The sequence below is a fragment of the Oryzias latipes genome, chromosome 20, assembly GCF_053564925.1.
Source record: "Oryzias latipes strain Hd-rR chromosome 20, Olatipes_Hd-rR_3.1".
NCBI classification, from domain to species: domain Eukaryota; kingdom Metazoa; phylum Chordata; class Actinopteri; order Beloniformes; family Adrianichthyidae; genus Oryzias; species Oryzias latipes.
In genome coordinates this window covers 2,651,832-2,675,642 of record NC_136256.1, presented here as the reverse complement: position 1 = coordinate 2,675,642, position 23,811 = coordinate 2,651,832, and the positions used below count along the sequence as shown (strand labels likewise).

The 23,811-nt window shown below is 43.6% G+C and overlaps 1 protein-coding gene across 16 annotated transcripts in view; it reads left to right on the top strand.

The window, feature by feature from the left end:
- Positions 1-23,811, top strand: part of LOC101160890 (receptor-type tyrosine-protein phosphatase mu) — a 156,690-nt gene that overhangs the window by 38,168 nt on the left and 94,711 nt on the right. For all 16 annotated transcript variants that reach the window (XM_023949909.2, XM_078938799.1, XM_078938801.1 and 13 more), the window contains exons 2-9: positions 4,830-4,943; positions 17,090-17,257; positions 17,336-17,445; positions 18,253-18,331; positions 18,789-18,904; positions 18,973-19,147; positions 21,649-21,761; positions 23,410-23,590. In XM_023949909.2, coding sequence (XP_023805677.1) covers positions 4,830-4,943; positions 17,090-17,257; positions 17,336-17,445; positions 18,253-18,331; positions 18,789-18,904; positions 18,973-19,147; positions 21,649-21,761; positions 23,410-23,590 — 1,056 coding nt within the window. The remainder of the gene's footprint in view (positions 1-4,829; positions 4,944-17,089; positions 17,258-17,335; positions 17,446-18,252; positions 18,332-18,788; positions 18,905-18,972; positions 19,148-21,648; positions 21,762-23,409; positions 23,591-23,811) is intronic.

Here is a 23,811-nt window from a genome sequence, read left to right as displayed (position 1 = left end):
ATTTTACATTCTTCCTATATGCACCTGCTATGTTCATAACAAGAATTCTGTTTTGAGACTCAATTAGTAGCTGGCAAATACAGTAGTTTCATATGTTTGTTTCACACTTTCAGGCAAATAGTCCTGCTTAACTTTTGGGTGTTTTTTGTGGGGTCTGGGGCTTTTTAGATGACTTTCAGGCTGAAAAACGGTCCCTCTATCTGTCTAGCAGCACTAGGTCTGCAATTATGTCAAAGAATTCAGCTGCTGTATCTAGGAGAACAATAGAAATGAGTACACAACACAGGAAAGGCTAAACCAACAGCAAAGATTTGACATACAATCATTTACACATAGATAGTTTAAAACAGTGTTTTTCAACCAGTGTGCCGCGGCACACTAGTGTGCCGTGGGAGATGGTCAAGTGTGCCGTGGGAAATTACCCTCATTAATCATTCACTGATCTAAAAACATTTTCCATCTCCAGGAAATCAGCTCTTTGTTCATCCAAACAGGCCCTGATAAAACACTAAGTAGTGAGGAATATAAAAGATCTTAAAATAACTTTTTCTTTGTGTTTATTTGATTCTATTAAAGACATTTTGATAAGAATGACGGTATTTACCTGCAGCTACAGCGGTTTGCGGAAAAGTCTCGCCCCTTTACCTGTCTCCACCAATCATTGTTGAAGGCTTAATCACATGTCAGCAGTCTGACCAATCAGAAGTGGTTAAAGTCTTCACTTCCTTGTTCTTAATTCTGCTCATAAAGTCTCTCAGTTCCAACAAAAATACCATCTAAAGCTCGTCTTTAGCGGTGTAGCTTTCCACAGCGTCCGGTGTCAGACCGTGAACAAAACAATGAAGCTCACAGACGCGAGTCTTTCTGCCCTTTTTCGGCAGTTTTCACACTACATCTCCCATGATGCATTGGCTTAAAGGGCCAGTGTCCCAGCGCACAATGAGTGCGCGTGAAATGTCTAGAAACCTCAACGGACAAACAGTTTCTAAATTTTCTAATTTAACTTTTATTTCATCTCTTAGAAAGAACAGCCGCAACTTCCTGCTTTTTGGGCCACAATTATCACAAAATGCACGTGAGATTGCGGCGGGGGGGGGGGCTGTCGATCAATAGAGACCATGAATTTCTGCTTATTTTTTTTTATTTTTTGGATGCTGGTGTGCCGCGCGATTTTTGTCAAGGTTAAAGTGTGCCGTGGCTCAAAAAAGGTTGAAAAACACTGGTTTAAAACAAAGACAGCATGAAAAGTTCTGACAAACAACAAGACTGCTTTGGTTCGGTCAGGTTCAGGTAAGATCTTTTCTGGTTTCAGGTTTGGAACTGGGTATGGATCTAGTCCGGCTAAGGTTTGCTTTGGATTGGTCAGTCTTAGGTTTGGGTTTGGATCTGGGGTAGTTGAGTCTGAAATGGGTTTTGGTTTACTTTAGTCTGGTTTTGTCAGGCTCTGGTCAGTCTGGTCTGGGTTTGGATTCAGGTTTGGCCAGACCAGACTTTGAGCGGTCTGCAGGTTAGCTACTGGTGGAGATGGAGCCGCTGGAGCTGGATGCTCCTTCACTAGAGAGATTAGAGGATGTGCAAGCCTTCACAGACACAGTGTGTGTTTGTGTGTTTCTCGTGTAGTTGCAAATTCATTGCAGCAGATTAAACAGATTGTGTCTGGTATCAGTTGATGAGCTAACACTGCCCGGCGGGACCTTTGTGTGTGTGTGTGAGTACATGTGTGTGTGTTTAATGAGCCTTCTGCTACAAAGAAAGAAAATGAGCCTTCCAGCTATTTAATGTCAACACTTTTGGATGACACACACGCTCACACAACTGTGTGCTGTCACACGCACACACACACACACACACACACACACACTCTTAGTCATTACACTAAAGAGGCTGACGAGGCGTCAAAGCCCCTGATGCTACAGAATATATTTACACTCCCACGTGCACAGTGCTGTGTGCATGGCCATGAATGGAGGGATTTAGCATCTTTTGAGTCACAGGAAGGAGGAGGGTTACGTGTGTGTGTGTGTGTGTGTGTGTGTGTGTGTGGAGGCAGCAGCACAGAGCATGCTGGGAAATTTAATGAACTGGAAGTGGATCCCTCTGAAGTCTGCAACGTAGCAGCGTTTTCATGCCGGTACAGCTGCGGCTCCGGCCCTGCCACCACACAGGACCAAACGCTCACGCGTGTCTGCAGAATGTGCTGCTGTGACTCCTTTACTCAGCTGGAAGACTCGCACTTTCAGTCTTGAGTCCATCTTGTGATGCTTAAAATTCTCCATGTACTGATTTTGTGATGGACCTAGTTTGTGTAAAGTGTCTAAAATGATGCTTTGTGCTCATTTTTGTTTGCGTGTAGGTTTTGTGCAGAGGCCACTTTTTATACTTTTTTTTTTAAACTTGTATCTTATGTGGTATGCAGTAGACCTGCTAAGATTTAGTGTCATAATTAATATGTGATAATATAGCTGGAATAAAATGCCATTGCCTATGTCCTTTTTATTTAGATTTAAAAATATAAAGGCTAAAAAGAAAGGTTTAGCTTAGTTTCCTCTGTTCCAGTTTTTTGCTGTACCCTCTTGTTTTCTGCATGTTTCTGTAGAAGTATTTGATAATTTTGTTGCTCAAAATAAGGTAATAAATGACGGATTTCATTTTCTGTTCTGCCAAAGTATCTTAGCATCACATTAGTAGTGTTTTTACGACAATATAACAATCTGGCTAATGCTCCTGTTAGTTGAGTTAAATGTGAGAGATAAATGAAGTAGCTTGGTAAAGACCTCCACATTTGTATTTAAATGAATGTACAAGCCTAACATGATGAAAACAACGGTGGTTAAATCTATACAAGGAAACGCCCTCTGCTCCCTGAATCTCAGCATCCATAATCCTCTTTTTGTGTTTTATCCTGTCATTCCAGTTTGTAGAAGAGATTCTACCAATACAAATGCAAATGAAGGCTTTGGGATTCCTATTCAGGCTTCAAACCTCCAAGATTGTTGGTAGAATTTGCAGGAGAAAAAAAAAACATTTTTGTATAGTGATGCTGTTCTGATCCGCTTCCTGAAACAGCAAAACAGACCAGCTTTGATTTGATATCATTGACAACATTTCGTATTCTTTATTGGAAGTTTATTGTTTTTGTGACAAGAAGACCAGTCAGACTGAAAATGGGGGGACGGTTGCTTTAGAGATGAATTCTTACCTTGTATGATAGAGAAAGAACAAAATCTTTAGGAATCATCTGTAGATGAATGCAGATGGACAAACCAAGAAGACAAACTCAAAAGACCTGTTAGCAAGGTTGTAAACGTTCCAGTTCTTACGCTGCATTCACACTGGACATGAATTGCTCATCAAATTTGTGTTGGCGCCTGTCCAAAAATGTGCTTGTAGCTGCAGACGTGTGTAGGAGGAGCTACCGGCAAAAGTATTGATACATGGATAGGTGTCTGTGTATGTCTGATTAAACTGCATGGAAGACACAGAGAATGTTGAGAGATCAGATGTATTTATTTTAAAAAGCTGTACAAAGCATTGATGATCACATCTGCATGTCTTCTCATGAGACGATTCAGCGTCTCTCCCGGTACGGTGAGATTCACTTCTGCTACCAGAGCCAGGTCTGAATGACGGCCCCTTTCCGCCGCTACTTAAGTGTCTCTGTGACCCACTATGATTGCTGGTTGCCGGCTTAGCCAGCAAGCGTAGCGTGCTCCACTAGGCAGCGCATAGCGGACTCTGCTGCCCAGGACCTGGCATAATGACTGTGATCATTTCAGCCCCATGGGCCCCGTGACAGAACAACGACCTGTCCAGGTTGTATCCCGCCTTTGCCCAGCAGTTGCATGACAGTCTCCGGCAACTATGCGGCCCCAGCAGGTTGAAAAAAATGGATGGAAGTTCAGGATGAGAACGCTCGCATTGATTAGCCATATTAGATTTGTATTCTTCCCGCCGATCAAGTCACTAAAAACGTCACATGCCCCAAGCTGAATCCCTGATCAACCTCCCCAAAGTTCAGATGTCTGAACTCTTGAGGCGCTGTGTCTGACGCCCAAATAGCCCCACAACCCTCAAATCAGGCTGCTGCCAGGCTGACAGGCCCGTCCGATGCTCGAATCGCTCTGCAGGACCTTGTCTGTACATTGACTTAACATTTAAACTCATCGTGTCAATGCAGCATTAATGAACTGGCAGGTAGTCTGTGTCCAGGACAGCAAAATGGGTCTTTTACTTGGCCTGCGGGCAGAGTACACAGCAAAGACAGAAGGTTGACAGGTTTAACATCAGTCCACAGAACAAACAAATCCAAACTTTTGAATATGGTCAGAGGCCAGCAACATGACTTTGAATTACCATAAGAAATAAACTAGTTGATCTAAAACGAACTGGTGTGGATGCAGAGAACCAGAGACCAATAAACACTCAGCTAGGCAAATGAGGAGCATGAGCTTGATTTCCTAAAAAGATTGAAAGCCCAGAAAAAGGTTAAGGGAGATCACGGAGTGGGACAGGTTCATGACATTGTCGGACATTTAAGTTGTTGTAGTCGTCTGGGGGTACAACCATTCAACCATTGAATTGTGCTGCAGTGATCAGGTTACAGTTCAATATTAGTTGATGCATGATGACCTCTGGAAGCCTAAGAACATAAACAGAAAGAGTGTCATGACCTTCATCAATGCAACTGGGTGGAGATAGAGGACCCTTCTGACCCGTACATGGAAAGTTCATTGATGCCCCAGAGAGCCCCCTGGGAGTTACAGTCCTTTCTGTTGCCGTCCTTCTTGGTTCTTTTAATAATAGCATCTTTGCTTTTGTCTGTATTTCAGCCTGTCTGTCTGGCCAGTCCCCTGACTGTATGCTGTTGCAGTCCAAAGACGACGACTTTGACTGGGAGAAGGGAGACTCTGGGGACTGGACCACCAGCTCCTGGATTCCTGCAGGTACTGTCTATGGGTCTGTCTATCTGTCAGCTGTAACCAAAAGGCTCTATATTCCACGGGTTTCCTCCAGAGAGCTGCTCTGGACCCTCTAAAGGAGTTCATGAACATGGCTTTAGGTGTGAGCCGCCCCTCGTGAAAGGGAGTCTCCAGTCAATCAGGATTGTGCATGCTCAGGTGGATGGTGTTTGTAGTTTAATGCTGTTGGAACTTCTCGACCCAGGACAGGGTCCTTAGCTCAGCTGCAGTAGTGAGCGATAAGAGCCGCTACCAGGCTGCTTGCTCTGCTATAATGAGGTATTGAACCGCTCACTGGGATGTTTGTACCTGCAGCCTTTGTCTTATCTGCTATTGACCTGCCACACTACCTCTGAGTTATGGACAGACCACGCAACAGACAATGAGCCCCGGCCGTAAAGCTAAGCCCCGTTTGTCACATACTCAGGGAGGTTAGGCTGCTGACGAATGACAATGCAGCACTCTTAAATCACTGAGCCAATCACGCGTAAGACAGGCTGAGCGAGGACACACAAGGAGGAGGAGGTTACTGTCCTGTTCAACATGAGTTACAGAGATGGAGAAGGAGGAGGAAACGGAGGTTACTGTTTTTTTTAATGAGCTAATGTGGGGAGGAGGAGAAGCAGAAAGAGGAGGTTTCTTTCCTGTTCACCGTGAATTATGGAGGGAGATGGAGAAACTTCTGTTCAACATGAGTTATTGGGGGAAGGAGAAGAGGTGGGTGGAAGAGGTTTCTGTCCTCTTTCAAATGACATTTGGGGAGGAGAAAGGGGAGGTTCCTGTCCTATTTAACATGGATCATGTAGAAATAGCTGAGGAGAAGGTGGGATCGGTGGGAATTGCTCTGTTTAGGATGAGTTTGTGGAGGGGAAGGAGGAAGCAGAGGTTACTGTCCTGTTCTACCTGAGTTTAGGGGAGGAATAAGACAATGAAGGAAGAAGAGGTTCATTCACTGTTTAGTCTAACTAAGGAGAGGAGAGGAGGAGAAGGTTACTGTTCTGTTAGCTCAGAGGGGTGGAGGAGAAGAGGTAGAGACGTTTTTTCAGGTTTAACTAGCATGACTGACTGTTATCAGACACGGGTTATGCTTAAACATACCTGACGCGTTCCATGGTCATCAGGTGATTGTGCGTGACGTGCATAAAAACAGTTGATTGTCACTGAGGCGGAGTCACCTGTCAGGTGTGTTTAGACTTAACCTGTGTCTGATAACAAAAGAACCAACAAGTCAGTTTGTAACTACAGACACTATGAACGTGATTGACTATTTAGCATGAGTTATGAAGGGGGGTTTCTGTTCTATTCAACATGAATTAAGCGTGGTAGAAGAAAGAGGAGCAACATGTTTCTGTCCTGTTAAAGTCACGGGAGAAGGAGGCAGGAGCAGGTTACCGTGTTGTTCACTACAAGTTATCAGAGGTGCACAAGGAGAATGTTACTGCCTCTATTCAGTGATGAAAGTCTTCCGGGAATTCCCGGAAATCGTCCTTCGATCGGTTTTTGAGCAAACCGATCGTATCTTCCGGGAAATAAAGACCTGATCACCACGGACAAATCGCTTTCCGGATGAAAAAAATGTCTGAAATCTGCGAATTTTCGCTTTGTTTTCTATATTTCTCCGTGGATTGCTTTCTCTGTGGGCGCGGCTATCTTGTCTTTGTCTTCCCGGCCTAATTGACCAACGACGGGACGTTTTAGTTGCTTTCGGATGAGAAATGAACTTTCTCTCTGAACTGATGCTTTATTCAACCCATCGGGACGATCAGCATATATATATATCGCCAAATCTTGATGCGATGCGCCGCATGACGTAACATACAGTCCGCTTCTTCTGAGTTTTTCTTGATCTGACTGCAGAATAACCGACCACATTGATCAAAACTGAAACATTTGAATACATTTCTCTATCTAACTTATTTGTATTTCCTAATTACCATGATTTAGTTCAGTTTTGCTCAAAAACATTATTGACATCAATTATAATTATAAGTATTTGGTGGTTTGGACCCACACTCCCTTAAAAAAATTTTTTTTACAATGTTTAATTTTGTTTGTATGTTTATTTTGATATTTCCCAGATAACTAAGTATTGGTGTTAAAGAATTGATGTATTATGTTATAGAAAGATAGTTTAAAGCAGATCCCATATTTTGATGTAATTATAGTTTGAGAAAACAGTATTTCTAAAGCAGAAATAATGTATAAATAACTGAGGTACTTTCACAGAATATCATAGTTACTGGTGTTCTTTTTGCCATTTGGGGCTTTGATGTTACTACATTTTAGCAATTGTATGTTTTGCAGCTTTTAGGACAAGCATAGATTGTAGGATTGTGTTACTTTGAGCAATTATCCAAATTCTTTTTTAAGACCAGCAAGTCCTTATTGGCAAGTCAAACTAGGGGTCTGAATGACAAATCATGATGCTCCAATTAGTCTTAGTTTCTTGATTAAGAAGTGAATAACTTGCTGCCAAGACCATGTATTTTTCAAAAGTTTCACTCCGCGCCCGCCATACCGCTCAAAGAAAAGTTCAGGGGTTTTTTCCTTGCCTGACTTTCATCATTGTCTATTGGAGCTTCAGCATCCTCTGACTCCTCCATCAGTTTAGTGGTCTACCACTTAGTGGCCGAGTTGCTGTTGTTCCCAAACTCTTCCATTTTGTCCTGATAGAGCTGACAGCTGACTGTGGCAGAGTAAAGACATTTCACCTCTGGATTTGTTGCACAGGTGGCGTCCTATGACACGCTGGAATTCACTGAGAGCGGTCCATTCTGTCACAAATGTTTGTAAAATAGTCTGCACGTCTGAGTGATGGTTTTCTACACCGGCTATTAGGACACCTGATTCTGTTCATCTGGATGGGTAACCAATACTTTTAGTAATACAGTGTACCTGATGGAGTAGCGAGAGGTTTAGGGAGAGCTGGAAAACAGACGGGGTGGTGGATCTAATGGACCAGTGCTGGGCGGCTGTAGGCTCCATCTTATGACTCCCTTAAACCTAAAGCAAGTAGCTGATTTACACAGATACACACACCCTCACACAAAGATGCACATGCAGTCACACAATGTTCAAAGAGGAAGCTCCAGCTTGCCAACATTCAGATAAACCTTTTAACTTTCTAATTAACCCAAACACACACACTGCAAACACACAATGTTTCTGTTTTTTGTCAGACAAACTTCAAACATCGTCACGCACAGAGAAGCGCACACACCTCTCTGGTTTGTGTGTTCATGTCTTCCTCGACCTCTCTGGCTTGCTCACCTGTAAACACGGCTCATCTGCAGCTGTGTGTGTAATTTGTGTTTTGATTCACTTCAAAGGCGAAAACTTTCTGCGTGTGTGTCTGTGTGCCAGTGTGTGTGCTGATTGGAATTGTAACACACACACTCACAAAGAAAAGTGCTTTTGACCTCCAAGCCTTTAATATAGAAAAGGCATTGTGGGAGTTATCACACTACAGACAGGGAGTGTGTTTGTGTTTATGGTGTGTTTGTGTTAGGCTTGGAGCTACACTTTGTGTGTATCTGTGTCTGTGCTTCCTGTGTGCAGCTGGCAGAGAGCTGATAAGAGCCCTATTAGAAATATTAATACACCCTGAACCCACAGAGACACAAACAGCATTCCTGTGTGTGTCTGGAAATGTCTCTGTCTGGTTGTGTGTGTCTAAATTCCTCTGTGTGTGTCTGTGTATGTTGTGTGCATCTGTTTTCTCAAACTTGTTTTTATTTGCTATGGTTCTCAACCAGAGAAAGCTAGTCGGTCCTCTCTGGGTGGGTGGATTGTTGCTGCCCCGGGTGTGGGAGTTTAAGTATCTGGGGTCTTGTTCACGAGGGAGGGAAGATCGGAGGATGAGATTGACAGGCGGGTGGGAGCAGCGTCCACCGTTAGGCGGTGGGATTGTGTTACCTTCTCCTACCATAGAAGCTAACCGTGTTGTTATGTGTATTTCTGTTCTGTTAACTCGCTGTTTTTGTTATTTATATGTGATCAAGCCAGGCCATGCTTTTACACAAGACCATGTTCTTGAAGATTTGCATCTGGACAAATAAAGGCGTACTTCTACAATAAGAATGACTCCAAGGACTGAAGAGCAAATACAGTCAGGACCATCAATATTTGGACAGAGACACATTCTTTCTAATTTAGTTTCTGTACATTACCACAGTGACTTTGAAATAAAATAACTCAGATGCCACTGAAGTGCAGACTTTCAGCTTTTATTCAATGGGTTGAACAAAAAGATTGTATAAAAATGTGAAAAACTAAAGCATTTTTTAAACACAATCCCTTCATTTCATGGGCTGGTAAGTAATTAGACAATTGAAATAACTGCAAACCAAATGGTCATTCCTAATATTTGGTTGAAAAGCCTTTGTTGTCAATGACAGCCTGAAGTCTTGAACTCATGGACATCACCAGATGCTGGGTTTCTCCTTCTGAATGCTCTGCCAGGCCTTTACTGCAGCGGCTTTCAGTTGCTGTTTGTTTGTGGGCCTTTCTGTCTGAAGTTTAGTCTCCAACAAGTGAAATGCTGCTCAATTGGGTTCAGATCAGGTGACTGACTGGGCCATTCAAGGAGATTCCACTTCTTTGTTTTAATAAACTCCTGAGTTGATTTGGCTGGATGTTTTGGGTCGTTGTCCATCTGTATTATGAAACGCCGCCCAATCAGTTTGGCTGCATTCACCTGGATCTGTGCAGACAGTTTGTCTCTGAACACCTCAGAATTCACTGTCCTGTGTCACGTCATCAATAAACACTACAGTCCCTGACAAAAGTCTTGTCGCTTCTCCATTTTGTAGAAACAAAAGCGTCTAACCTCACTTTTAATGAATCCATTGGTTTTAGAAATGTCTCATATGAAAGCTAAAACCCTCCCAACCCCTGAAGAAAGATTGATCATTTAATGAACACAAAGGTCACATTTTGGCAAGACAAAAGTTTTGTCGCCTGCAGAGAGTAATGAGAAAATGTAACAAATAATTTACTTCAAAAACAAAAATATGTTGCATAACATCAGTGAATTAAGTAGTGCTACTGTGAGATCCATATTTAATATCTTGTATGACTTCCATGAGCTTGAAGGACAGCATCCATGCGGTTTCACAATGATTCATACAATTTATGGATGAAGTCATCAGGATAGCAAAGAAAGCAGTCTTCCATGCCTCCCAGAGTTCATCAAGATTCTTTGGTTTGGTCTTCCATGCTTCCTCTTTCATTGTACCCCAGACATGCTCAATGATGTTCATGTCTGGTGACTGGGCTGGCCAGTCCTGGAGCACCTTGATCTTCTTCGCCTTGAGGAACTTTGATGTAGAGATGGAAGTATGCCATGGAGCACCATCCTGCTGCAGAATTTGACCCCTTTAATGGTTGGGAATGGAAGAGGTAGCTAATACTTCTTGATATTTTAGGCTATTGATATTGGCTTCCCCCCTGCAAATGTTTCGCACACCCCCATACAGGATGTAACCCCTGACCATGATTTTTCTGCCACCAAACTTAACTGTTTTCTGGGTGAATCTTGGGTCCATGCGGGCTCCAGTTGGTCTCCTGTGATGTAATTCAACTGAAGACTCCTCTGAGAAATCCACCTTCTGCCACTTTTCCAGCGTCCATCCTTTTAGCAGGCTGTGCAAATGCCACACGATTTTTCAATTGCCTTTTGTTTAGTGCTGGTTTCTGGGCACTGATTGGACCATGGAGGCCATTTTGAGACAGAATTCTACTAACGGTTCTGGTTGACACAGGGACTTGAGGCGACCAGGCCCGGTGGAGCTCTGCTGCAGTGGAAAAGGGGCTGGCCTTGGATTTTCCAACCAACAAACGGTCCTCCCGAGCAGTTGTCTTGCGGGGTCTGCCGGACCTGGGCTTGTCAAAAACATCTCCAGTCTCTTCAAATCTTTTTCTTATTCTTTGTACTTGACGCTGAGACACATTGAAGGTGTCAGCCACCTCAGCAGTGGATCTGGTCTTCAGCCTCTTGATAATCAACGCTTTGGTCTCAGGGTGAATCTTAGGCATGTTGTCAGAGGTCAAGTTGCAGTTGATGTGAAGGTTCTTTTTATACACACCCACTAATTGATTGATCAGTAATTGATCACAGGTGAGGCTGTACTCTAGGATTGGGTGCATCATATGACAAGGCGACAAAACCTTTGTCTTGCCAAAATGGGACCTTTCTGTGTTCATTAAATGATCAATCTTTCTTCAGTGAAGCAATTTTATTTTAGTATATTGAACATAATTTGGGAGGGTTTTAGCTTTCATATGAGACATTTCTAAAACCAATGGATTCATTAAAAGTGAGGTTATACGCTTTTGTTTCTACAAAATGGAGAAGCGACGAGACTTTTGTCAGGGACTGTCCCAGTGCCACTAGCAGCCATGCACGCCCAGACCATCACACTGCCTCCACCGTGTTTTACTGATGATGTAGTGTGCTTTGGATCAGGAGCTTCTCCACGCCTTCTCCATACTTTTCTCTTGCCATCATTCTGGTAGAGGTTGATTTTGGTTTCATCTGTCCAAAGAATGTTTTTCCAGAACTGTGCTGGCTTTTTTAGATGCTTTTTAGCAAAGTCCAATCTAGCCTTCCTATTCTTGAGGCTTATGAGTGGCTTGCATCTTGCAGTGTACCCTCTGGATCTACTTTCATGCAGTCTTCTTTTCATGGTAGACTTGGATATTGATCCGCCTACCTCCTGGAGAGTGTTGTTCACTTGGTTGGCTGTTGTGAACGGGTTCCTCTTCACCCTGGAAATAATTCTGCCATCATCCACCACTGTTGTCTTTTGTGGACGTCCAGGTCTTTTTGTGTTGCTGATTTCGCCAGTGCTTTCTTTCTTTCTCAGGATGGACCACACTGTTGATGTTGCCACTCCTAATACTGTAGCAGTTTCTGGCATGGTTTTTTTTCTGTTTTCTCAGCTTAATGATGGCTCCTTTCACCTGCATGGAGAGCTCCTTTGACCGCGTGTTGTCTGTTCACAGCTAAATCTTCCAAATGCAGAACGAGTCCTCTAATCAACTCCAGGCCTTTTATCTGCTTCACTCATAATGACATAACAAGGGAATTGCCCACACCTGCCCATGCATTAGTATGGAAGTCAATTGTCCAATTACTTACCAGACCATGAAATGAAGGGATTGTGTTTAAAAAATGCTTTAGTTTTTCACATTTTTATGCAATCTTTTTGTTCAACTCATTGGAATAAAAGCTGAAAGTCTGCACTTCAATGGCATCTGAGTTGCTTTGTTTAAATTTCACTGTGGTAATGTACAGAAACTAGATTAGAAAGAATGTTTTCAAATATTTATTGTCATGACTGTAAATGCCATCTAGTATTATTCTGTTGTCCCTACATCAATCCCCAAAGAACTCATGCTTTGCCTGAGTTAAAAAAAAAATAAAGTTAAAATTCATTCATTTATGTCTAAAACATCCTGTAATTTTGTAAACTGAGAGACATTTCTTTGTTTCTGAGATAAGTATAGCTGAGTTTCATCAGCATAAAATTAAAATGTATTCTGTACTGCCTAATAATGATGCTCAATGTAGGATGTAGGATACTTTATGTATCATTTTTGGACTAAGCAGGAAAGGACTGAGCACAGACGCCTGTGGTACTTTAATGGATTTAAAAATCAACCATTCATGTGTTCTGTTCATCCTTTGTCCATCTGCAGAGGTTTGATTCTGCAGTCAGTAGTCCTGTTAAAACTGCAGGAGTCAGAGAGGCTGAAGAAAGAGAATAGCATGATCTATTGATGCTAGAGAAGTCTGAACTGTTTGCTGGGAAAGATTTTTTCCATACAAAGTTACCTGGGTGCCAAAGACAACTTCTAACCAAATACTATTACTGAAGATCCAAAAACATTTGGCTCTAAGATGGTCTCCAGGACAGACCAGGGCTTGAGAGACCGAAGATGTTTTCTCTTCCGTCTCCAGCAGAGAGGAAGACGACTCTCATGTCTTCCTCTGACCAGCATATACACAGTCCTGCATGATTAGCTGTTTAGTCGGATTTGGTACTATAATGTGCTGCTTTTTTATATCCTCTTTCTTTTTCCTCTTGTAACTACATGAAGTGTGTTTTGAGATTTGTCTGTCACCCCAAATGATTGTCTTAATAATAATAATAAAAATAAATGTAAAGTGCCTTTTAAAACACCCAATAACACAGAAATAAAAACAAGTGTTGAAATAAACAGTTAAAAACAGGAATGGAGAAAAGGATCTTTATCTCATCTACACTTAGATGAAATCATCTGTTTTACAGGGAGAGTTGTTCTGAACAGATGAGTTTTGTGACATCATTTAGAGACAGGAAGTGACAAAACTGAGCTCCCCATGGTGCTGAAGCAGATGGAGGGGGGATCTGGAGAGATGGGGATCTGGAGGAGGTCAGACAGATATTAGGGGAAAAGGTGGTTAGTGGGCAGAGGGATTGTTTAATGTGCGGGTTAACTCCATAGGAGTTCAATTATTACTGGACCTTCTTTTGATGATTACTTTAGTGGTCACTCCTGCTGATTCTTGTAGTTCTGACTGGTCTTTGCATGACGTTATTGCAGCTTGTTGAGGCTCAGGTATTCCTGACTTGTACAGAAACCAGCCTTCTGAATATGCTGCAGATCGTCTCACATCTGCGCTTTAGAGAGTTTGAACTTCCACTCTCATCCTGAAATAAATCACTTTAGAGCAGGAAAGAAAGACACAGGCACATTAGGAAGTGTGCTTGTGAGATGGTCCTCAATGCGATGCAGCTGCCTCTCCTCATCTCAGTGCAGCTCTGGTAATAGAATACCCCCCCCCCCCCCATGTTTGTGTGTGGTTGGTGTACCACAGGCAGGACTGGGCTGAGAATGGGGCACAGGTAAGGGGGGCAGGAGGTTAACAGGACTGTCTGACTGTGGAACACGCACTCTGTGTCTGTTTGTGTCTTAAACTGAATAAAGTCAGCGCCCCGCGTGTCACAAGGTGATGCAGAGATGCCAGCTTCAGGCGTTCAAAGGAAATGCAATGAAAGGCTCTTAAGGGAACTTTCTGTGTGAGACATTTTAATCACAGTGTGTGAATGCACTCATCAGAGATGCTGATCTGCATCCGCCTCTTCATCACTCTGCATTGTCCTCACTGCTCGCCTCTAGCCTCCTTTTCCTCCCCAGTCATGATTGCGCCTCTTGTTTTTCTAATCAAGTCTCCTCAAGGTGCATTGATCCACTGGCACACACATACACACACCTACACACACCCACACACACACACACAGACACACACACATGCACATGTACAAGCATGCACACTGTTCAGGCCAGCCTGTTAAAGCATTGATAAGAGGGAGGTGCAAAAAATGAATTCTTTATCCAAGTACGCTGGGGCAAAAAGTATTCAGTCAGCCACCTATTGTGCAAGTTCTCCCACTTAAAACAATGAGAGAAGCCTATAATTTTCATTATTGGTGACTCTAATCTATGAGAGATAAAATGAGAAAAAAAAATCCAGAAAGTCACATTGTCTGATGTTCGTCTGAAGAAAAATTTAAAGAATTTATTTGTAAATTCCATCCATCTTCTAAACCCTTTTTATCGATTTCGGGGTCACTGGGCTGCTGGAGCCTATCCGGGTCACTTGCGGGTGAAGACCGGGGACATCCTGGACCGGGCGCCAGTCTGTGACAGGGTCACAATCACCCATGCACTCTCACAGTCACACCTAGGGACTATTTAGAGTAACCAATGAATCTATGAAGCATGTTTTTGGACAGAACATGCAAACTCCACACAGAAAGGTCCCCCATTGGTGTTCTGGTTCATGCCCCTCAGCTGGGTCTTGAACTGGGAGCCTTCTTGCTGTGAGGCAAGAGTGCTAACCACTGCTCCACCATGCAGCCTTATATGTAAATTATGGTGGAAAATAAGTATTTGGTCAATAACAAAAGTTTAACTCAATAATTTTCTTGTATATTCTTTTGTTGGCAATGACAGCGGTCAAAGGTTTTCACAAAACTGTTGCTGGTATTTTGGTCCATTCCTCCATGCAGATCTCCTCTACAGCAGTGATGTTTTAGGGCTGTTGCTGGGCAATACGGACTTTCAACTCCCTCCAAAGATTTTCTATGGGGTTGAGATCTGGAGACTGGCTAGGCCACTCCAGGACCTTGAAATGCTTCTTATAAAGCCACTCCATAATGGCTCCATTCATTCTTTCCTTTACACGGATCAGTCGTTCTGGTCCCTTTGCTGAAAAACAGCCCCATACTATGATGCTTCCACCCCCATGCTTTACAGTAGGTCTGGTGTTCTTTGGATGCAGCTCAGCATTCTTTCTCCTCCAAACAGTAGAGTTCTTCCCAAAAAGTTCTATTCTGGTTTCATCTGACCACAGGACATTCTCCCAATCCTCTTCTGGATCATCTAAATGCTCTCTAGCAGACTATAGACGGGCCTGCACATGTACTAGCTTTAGCAGGGGGACACGTCTGGCCCTGCAGGGTTTGAGTCCCTGGTGGTGTAGTGTGTTACTGATGGCAGCCTTTGTTACTTTGGTCCCAGCTCTCTGCAGGTCATTCTCTAGGTCCCCCGTGGGGTTCTGGGATCTTTCTCACCGTTCTTGTGATCATTCTGACCCCATGGGGTGAGATCTTGGGGGGGCCCAGATGGAGGGAGATCATCAGTGGTCTTGTATGTCTTCTATGTCCTAATAATTGATTTCTTCACACCAAGCTGCTTATGTTACAGATTCAGTCTTCCAGCCTGGTGCAGGTCAACAGTTTGGTTTCTGGTGTACTTAGACAGCTCTTTGGTCTTTAGTGGAGTTTGGAGTCTAACTGTTGGAGGTTGTGGACAGGTGTCTTTATATAGATAACCAGTTCAAACAGGTGACATAAATACAGGTAACCAGTGGAGGACAGAGGATCCTCTACAGAAGAAGTTACAGGTCTGAGAGATAGAAATCCTGTTTGTTTGTAGATGACCAAATACTTATTTTCTACCATAATTTACAAATAAATTCGTTAAAACTCAGACAATGTGGTTATCTGGATTTTTTTCTCGTGTTTTGTCTCTCATAGTTGAGGTTTAGCTATGATGAAAATTACAAACCTCTCTCTGTTTAAGTGGGAGAACTTGTACAAGTGGTGGCTGACTACTTATGTGCCCCATTGTATTTCAATCAACTCAGAGTGTAATACATCAAAGTCAGCATCACATTCAGAAATGTATGTTTGAATCTGTGTTTGGAGATAAATGGAAATATTTAGTTCAAGAACGAAATATTTCCATAGAACTGAAATGGAATTGTTTTACCAGTCTGGTGTAGGCGGGATCTCTGTTATCCTACCCTGGTCTGCTGGGGGGGGCACAATTTCACAAAGAAGCTGTTTTGGAAGGCTGCCTCTGTAATCAGCTGCAAACTGGACACTGTTAAAGCAGTGATGGAGAGGAGGACTGTGAATGAACTCGTATCCATCATGGAGAATCTGGAGCATCCTCTCCATCCGTACTAACGAACAGCAGAGCGCCTTTTCCAACAGGCTAAGGCAGCTTTGCTGTCACACCAACCGCTACACGAGATAGTTCCTGCCTCACTCCATTGGACTTTAGAACCTTTCATCCTTAATTCACCCTTTGACACAGAATGGTGAAAGCGGTGTGACATTCAAGAGGTTTTTCTCTTAGAAATGTTTGGTTCTGGCTCCACTGAACACAGAGAGACCATTATGAGGTGCGTCTGTCCCCCCAATACAATCGCATACCTATCTCCAGCTCTAGCTAAGTTTTTCACACTATCCCTAACATGTTGAGTTTATTTTCATCTTCCTCCTGGAAAAAGACTTCTGTTGATTTTTAGTTTTTATTTCTGTTTGTTTGTTTTTTCCATCTTGAAAGGTTTGGTCAACTTTTAATAAGGCACCTTTTTATTCAACTGTAGGTTTACAATAAAAACACTTCTACTTTAGAAGAGAAATGCCGTCATTCTGCCTAAGAAAGACGAAAATGTTCTCTTTTCTTTTTTTCCTTGGTAAACATGAATTGAGAGTCGACTCATCTAAGTTAGCAGAATCCATGTTGGTTCTGGTGTGTGCTGATTCCCGGACTTCTCTGTTGTGCTGCAGGTTCCTCCTTTCTCTTTGTAAACACGTCCAGCCGGTACAGTGGGCAGCGCGCTCAACTCCTGCTGCCACCCCTCAAAGAGAATGATACGCACTGTCTCAGCTTCTTCTTCTACCAGGCTGGGGGCCGCGAAGGAATTCCACCAGCAACCTTAAACGTCTATGTCAAAGGTACCCGTCTTTATTAGATGGAAATTTATAGGTGAGGATGACATAGAATAGTCACATCTACGTTTGTCGTGTCCTCAGAGAACAATAATGCTCTGGGAGTTCCAGTTTTTAACTCTTCTGGTCCTGCCTACCACATCTGGAAGGAGGTGGAGCTTGCTGTGTCCATTTTTTGGCCCAATCAGTACCAGGTAACGCACACATTGACATACATAAGGTGATAGAACACCCCTGTCATCGCAGCAGGAAACAGCAATTAACAGCATCACTATGACAACATCACAGCCAAATGATTAATGACAAAGTCAAGGAGGAGAAAGAAAGGAAGAGAGGAGACGGGAAGAGCACATCAAACACATGATGAACACAGACAAACTCTGAGAAAACGAAACAAAAATAGAGGAGAGAGGTGACAGGAAGTGAATATGGAAGGAAGATGGATTAGGGCTTAGAAGAAAAGCAGGAGATGGATGGACAGATGGATGGGGATGGAGGGAAGGAGGATTTCTTCCTCATAATAGGGCTGAGAATGTACACAAACACACACAGACCATGAGAACAAACATTTCTGTAGGGTCAGGTTCAGCTGGGCTATACAACTGTCTTCATGCTGCTTTACCCTCTGGAGATGAGCAACCGACATCAGGACTTTACCTGCAGAATCCCTTTGACATTTAGCGGGTGCAGCAGTGAAGAGTTTGTAAATAAATGACTTTGGTTCAACGTGGAGCTAACAGGTCGACGTTGTCTTCAGAACGTTCCCCATAAAGATGGCTTTGTTTTATTCTAAGCTTTCTGTTTTGTTTATGTGTCACAAAAGCTCCCAAAAGCCCAAACTCTGTGGGTACATGAGCTTCGAGGTACATCACGTTACCTGGAAGATGCATAGTGGCCCTGCTTTCATGTTTGAGATCATTGGGGACCTCTCAGCAGAATGTGTAGCAGACGTGGGCAGAGCTCTTCATAAAGCTTCACTCCTCTCCTCATGTCTGCTCTAGCTGGTGCTGGAGGCGATCAGCACAGGACAGAAAGGACTGTTGGCCATCAAGGACATCTCACTGCAGGGACATCAGTGCAGTAAGTACAAACGCACAAACAGACACGCTCCGCCCTGCCTTAGTGCATGTTCCTAATTGGTTAACAAGGTTTTCCTGCTTAATAGGATAACCACATCAAAAGTTGTGCATACAGCTACAAGGTCAATGTGTGTGTGTGTGCATGAGTTGTGCTTGTGTGGTATTGCACTATGTGCTTGTGGAGAAAGCAGACCTCATTGAAAAATAAACTGATTAGCATGGACTTTGATCCATCCATCTGTTTTTCTACTTTCTCAACGTTTGAAAGTTTGGTGTGCGTGAAACTTGCATTTCTCGTCGGCATCCCAGAGCTGAACCACCTTCACAACTCTTACTGACACACACACATACACAAGCACACACACGCTGGCATAGACGGGCATCCACACACACACAATCACACGGATGACGTCATCAGCATCTGTAACATGTGCATCCATCCACATGTGTACCCGCAGTGAGAACGCCACACTTCCTGCATATCAAAGGCGTGGAGGTGAACGCAGGTCAGACGGCCTCCTTCCAGTGTACCGTCAATGGACGACCACAGAGCAGCGTGCTGCTGTACCTGCAGGTGAGCCTCCACGTTGTGTCTTTGTGTGAGGGTCAAGCATGGCTAAAACGTTTGCTCCTGGTCTGTAGGGAATGGGCAGCCGTCAAGCTGTTGTCAAGGAAACGAAACCAGTGAACTCTCGCCGATATGTGGCTTCCTTTGACGTGGAAAACACAACAAAGGGCGACTCTGGACGCTACCGCTGCATTGCCCTATCAGAGCGAGGTGTAGGTGTGTCCTCCTACGCTGAGCTCACAGTCAAACGTAGGTATTCTTCCTGTTCTATCAGTAAAGACTTTTGAGCTTGAGTAATGTGAAGGTGTTCACAATTTGTGCATTCCATTTGCATCGGCATTGGATGACAATGTAACATAGATTTAGCATGTTAGCTAACATATTGCAGCAATGAAGTCAACGTGTAAAAATTTGAGTTTTTGAAAGAAAGAACTGATGTGAACTGAAGTAGTCGTAAAAATACATTCAGACAACTTTGTTTGGTCTTTTCAGTCCTCACCCAACAGAGGAGCTAACCTTTCACCCCCCCTCTTTTGCCGTGTTTAGATGAACGGTTTGGTTTGTGCAGTCCAGTCCTCTCCACCGTCTGTGAGGGGAGTTCAGACTATTATCCAGAGCACATGCAGGCTGAGCAGCTGCAGTGGGCTGAGCCATTTTAGCTGGTCTCAATGAAAACAGGATATGTGTCTTCAGTGATATCTGTGGACTCTTTGGTTTGTTGCAGCAGCACCCTGGTCTCTGTTCTTCTCTCTGCCACATTTAGTTTATATAGCTCAGCATAAAAGCTCATCTAATGACCACATCTGGTATGTAGCCCAGTCACTCTCATTTAGTGATGTTTTCATTTGTCATGGATGAAGCAGCTCTTCTACTCTGTTGGTCCAGACTGAGGTTCTGTTCTTTCAGCTTGAAGTTCTTTCTCTGTGCAATCTCCGGATGCAGTGTTCGGGTTGGAAGTTTTGACAGTAGCTCCGTTTACCTGGACAAAAGCAATCGGAATGATCAGAATAAAAAAAGGATTCATGTAAACACGCCGTTCAGGATACTCTGCCACGATCAGACTCATTCGGATCAAATTTCCTTCTCGTGGAGACAGGTGGGTAATGCTGATTGTTGATCCGATCGTGGTGCTAATAAACACTTTATTCCGATCGTGGATCACTACTGCGCTGGTTTAGATCATGCATAGACGGTGTGGCGCTCCAGACGAGGCTCGGACCGCGGCCCATCCGAGTGGCCGGACTACGGATAGCTGTGTCTCCAAGTAGGAGGCGCGGCTTTGGGGCGGTGTGTGAGCGAATAGAGGCGGCTTTTCAAAGCAAAAATGCCGCTCCGCTCAGTCCTTAAAACTGTGTGAAGGAAACACAACCATGTGAATTCTTGTTTCCAGTCGTGTCCAAACTAGAGAAAGGCTGATGTTATTCCCACATATTTACATGCAGCCAAGATGCAGATTGCAGCATTGACCGCATGGATTTTAACCGTATTAGCCTAACCCTAACCCTTCATCTGGGTCCGTGCTGCCAAGAATAAAGCAATGGCTGCAGGATTTAAAAAAAAAAATCATGAGCGAAAAGGCACCTAATAATAATCATATCGGTAGTAAAATCATGTTTAGAAGATCATCCCGCTCTGTGCTGCAGCTTTATTGGTTTACAACAGAAAAAAATGTCTCTTCTTCTACGCTGGTTTCCGGTCTTTTAGAGAGTTCTACACGTCACAATGATTTGTTCTGATCCAAAGTGTGGCGTATGTAAACACTTGTTAGAATCGGATAAGGTTTTTCTGGGCCCATGTATCGGTTCGATCCTAATCCCATCTTTGATCCGATCAAATACATTTTGCACATGGAACCGCGGCTACTGTAAGCTAAGATTCTGTTGGTCCATGTTAAGGTTGAGTTTTGGGTTTAGGTTCCTTTAGTCCTGGTTGAGGTTCTGTTAGTGGGGGCTGAGGCACTGCTAATGTGGCCTAAGGTTACTTAGTTTTTCTTGGGTTTAGACTGAGGTGCTGTTGATATGGATTTTGTCAGTTTCCACTAAGGATTCATTCGTCTTGGTTAATGGTGTGGGTTGAAATTCTATTGATGTGGGCTGAGGTCTTTTGTTACCAGCTGAGGTTCTGTCAGTCCAAGCAAAGGTTTTTAGGATTAACTTGAAGTTAATGTTGTGCCTATTGATTGGTTCCAGGCTAATACAATAATCTAGCTATTTAAGGTTCTGTGTGTTTAGGCTGAAGTTTTATTTGTAGGGGTTAAAATTCTTTTTTATTGGGCCATAGTTCTGTAGTACCGGGTTGAGGACATGAGCAGCCAAATCTGTCAGTCACAATCAGCAAAGCCGCGCAGCAACAAGCTGCAGGTTTGACGCTGAAAGCTTGTTTGATTTGTCTGCGATTGCATCTCTGGGTTTGTGGGTCACATGATTGACTCAGGTTGAACTGTTACTCATCCTGATAGAGTGGAACCGCCTCACAGGTAAACTTAACCTTAACCTGACTTCAGAATCCTTGTATCCCATGCACACATGAAGCTCTTCATCTTTGAAGGATTAAGGCGAAGTGGGTTAGGGAAAAGTGGAGCAGCACCATAGAGATTTGTGTAATAGAATCTAGGTCTGCAGTGATTCATTGAAGGTCAGAGTAATAATGAGCTTGTTTGCTCTTTTGGCCCTCGTAAAGAGAAGGCTAGGATGTGTACACCTGTGCACGTGTCTGTGTGAATATCTGACACTGTTCTTTTGGTCCCTCAGAGCCCCCAGTGCCGATCGCCCCACCACAGCTGACAGCTGTTGGTGCCACTTACCTGTGGATCCAGCTCAATGCGAACTCCATCAATGGGGACGGACCCATCATTGAGAGAGAGGTGAGGGCTCCTTTGTTGGATCTGGCCCCTCCCCAAGTGACCAGTCTGAAGGACACTGGGAGATTTCTGGACCCAAACCTCCATTGTGTTTACCTACATTTGGCCTAGAGTGTCTGTGCTGTCTACAGACGCCCCTCTTCCATTATCCTGGCCATGTGCTTGGCTCATTTGTTTGACTCAGAGAACAGCAGACAAACGGTGGGGAATGTGCCACGGGTCCAGATAGTTCTTTAGAGCAGTGGTCTCCAACCTTCTTCAGGCCAAGGAGCAGTTTAATGTCAGATAGTATTTTCACAGAATGGCTGAAGTGGGCTTCCTGGTTTTTTTAGCCTCCAGTTTCTCTAAAGCTTTGAGTGTAAACTTTGTCTTCACCCTCTGTAAAATATATGCAGCTGCTTTAAACTTTATTTGTTCACTAGATTTCACGTAGGAACCAATAAAATGTCGTCTAGATTTTCCTTTAACCCAGAACTGTCAAAGTGGAAGCTAAAACATCAGGCGCCAGCTTCAGCCCTGGTTGATTTTTAACACACAACGGATAAATACAACAAAAACGTCACAACAACTTCTATTTTCTAAATATTATAATAAATGTGGATCCACCGATTAAAAAAACTTTATTGGCAGCATCTCTGTAACATTAGACAGCTGGGTAGTGAATATTCTGCATTATTATTATGGTCTGTGGGAACAGCTGTCAAAAAATACACATCTTTGGAATAAAGATTCCTGGTTTTAGTCTATTACTTGCAGATTTTTTATTTTGAAGGCTCTTCTTTTGTTTTCTCATTGGCTCTTTTTTCCCAAAATACATTTTTTTAAACAAGTTGTTTTTTTTAAAACTTTGATAGCTTGAGGCCTTCAATGTTAGCGGTCGGTGCAGCCGCCTCAAGAAAGTAGCGGATGTTTTTCAGCACGTGACCGAGTGAATGTGTCGGATATGGTGGAGAGCATCCAGTAGTTTTTCAAAATAAAACTTCCTTCAGAATCAGATCAAAAATAAAACAGTTGTGTTCTTTTCTGTGCGGCCAGTACCAACTGTCCCACAAACCGGTATCAGTCCGCAGCTCGGGGTGGGGGACCGCTGCTTCAGAGAAAGACAAGGTGGGGTGGGCAGATGTTCCGCCCAAGGTTTCCAAATGAGCGGTCCGGTCCGGTCCGGTCCAGTGCAGCCGGTATTTTCCGTTATAAAATGGACCCATTAAGCTAGACAGAACCGTAGCATTTTTGGACCCCCGTTGGTTGTTGGTTCTTAGAAAAATGGAATGGACTGTTTAGGGCGGAGCTACTGTTGAAAGCCATTGACTGGCTGAAGGTCATTATGACAAAAGAAAGCGACTGTATTCCTCTTTGCCGCCTGCAATCTTCTCTCAAACGACATAAAATGCTTAGTATTAACGAAGAACCAAAAGCCAAGCAGAAAAAATGAGCTGCTTTTTGTTGCTTTTGGTGGCTTCACCCCGCATTCGCCGTGCCGGTCCAACTTTGAGTGGGAACGCTCACCTGAATTGCCTGGACCATTCTAAACTGGACCAGACTGCTCAGTGGAAACAAAGCTTTGGATGAGCACAACTTAGCTAGACCCGACTTAAAGTTCTGACCTTCAGCACCTCAGACAGCTCCGACCTGTGCTTATATTTGGTTTCAGGTGGAGTACCGGACTATGGCAGGCACGCTAATTGACACTACACCTGTGGATAAGCCCACCCATAAGATTGGACACCTTGACCCTGACACTGAGTATGAGATCAGTGTCCTGCTCACCAGACCCCTGGAAGGAGGCACAGGAAACCCTGGACCTGTTCTCAGAGCCAGGACTAAGTGTGCGGGTGAGTCAGATCAGGTCACATGACTCAGTCTTGCAGACAATCAGGGCAGTTTGCTGTATTTGGGTTTGTTCTGGGGCTGCACGCCCGCACACCTCACAAGATGATTAATGCTTCGGTTGTTAACAGGCAGGGCTAAGCTGTGTTGGCGTAACAGTCCCACTCTGATCTTTCTAAAAGTATTCCCAGTGACCCTGGTGTGGTTTTCCTGGACAACCGGGTGG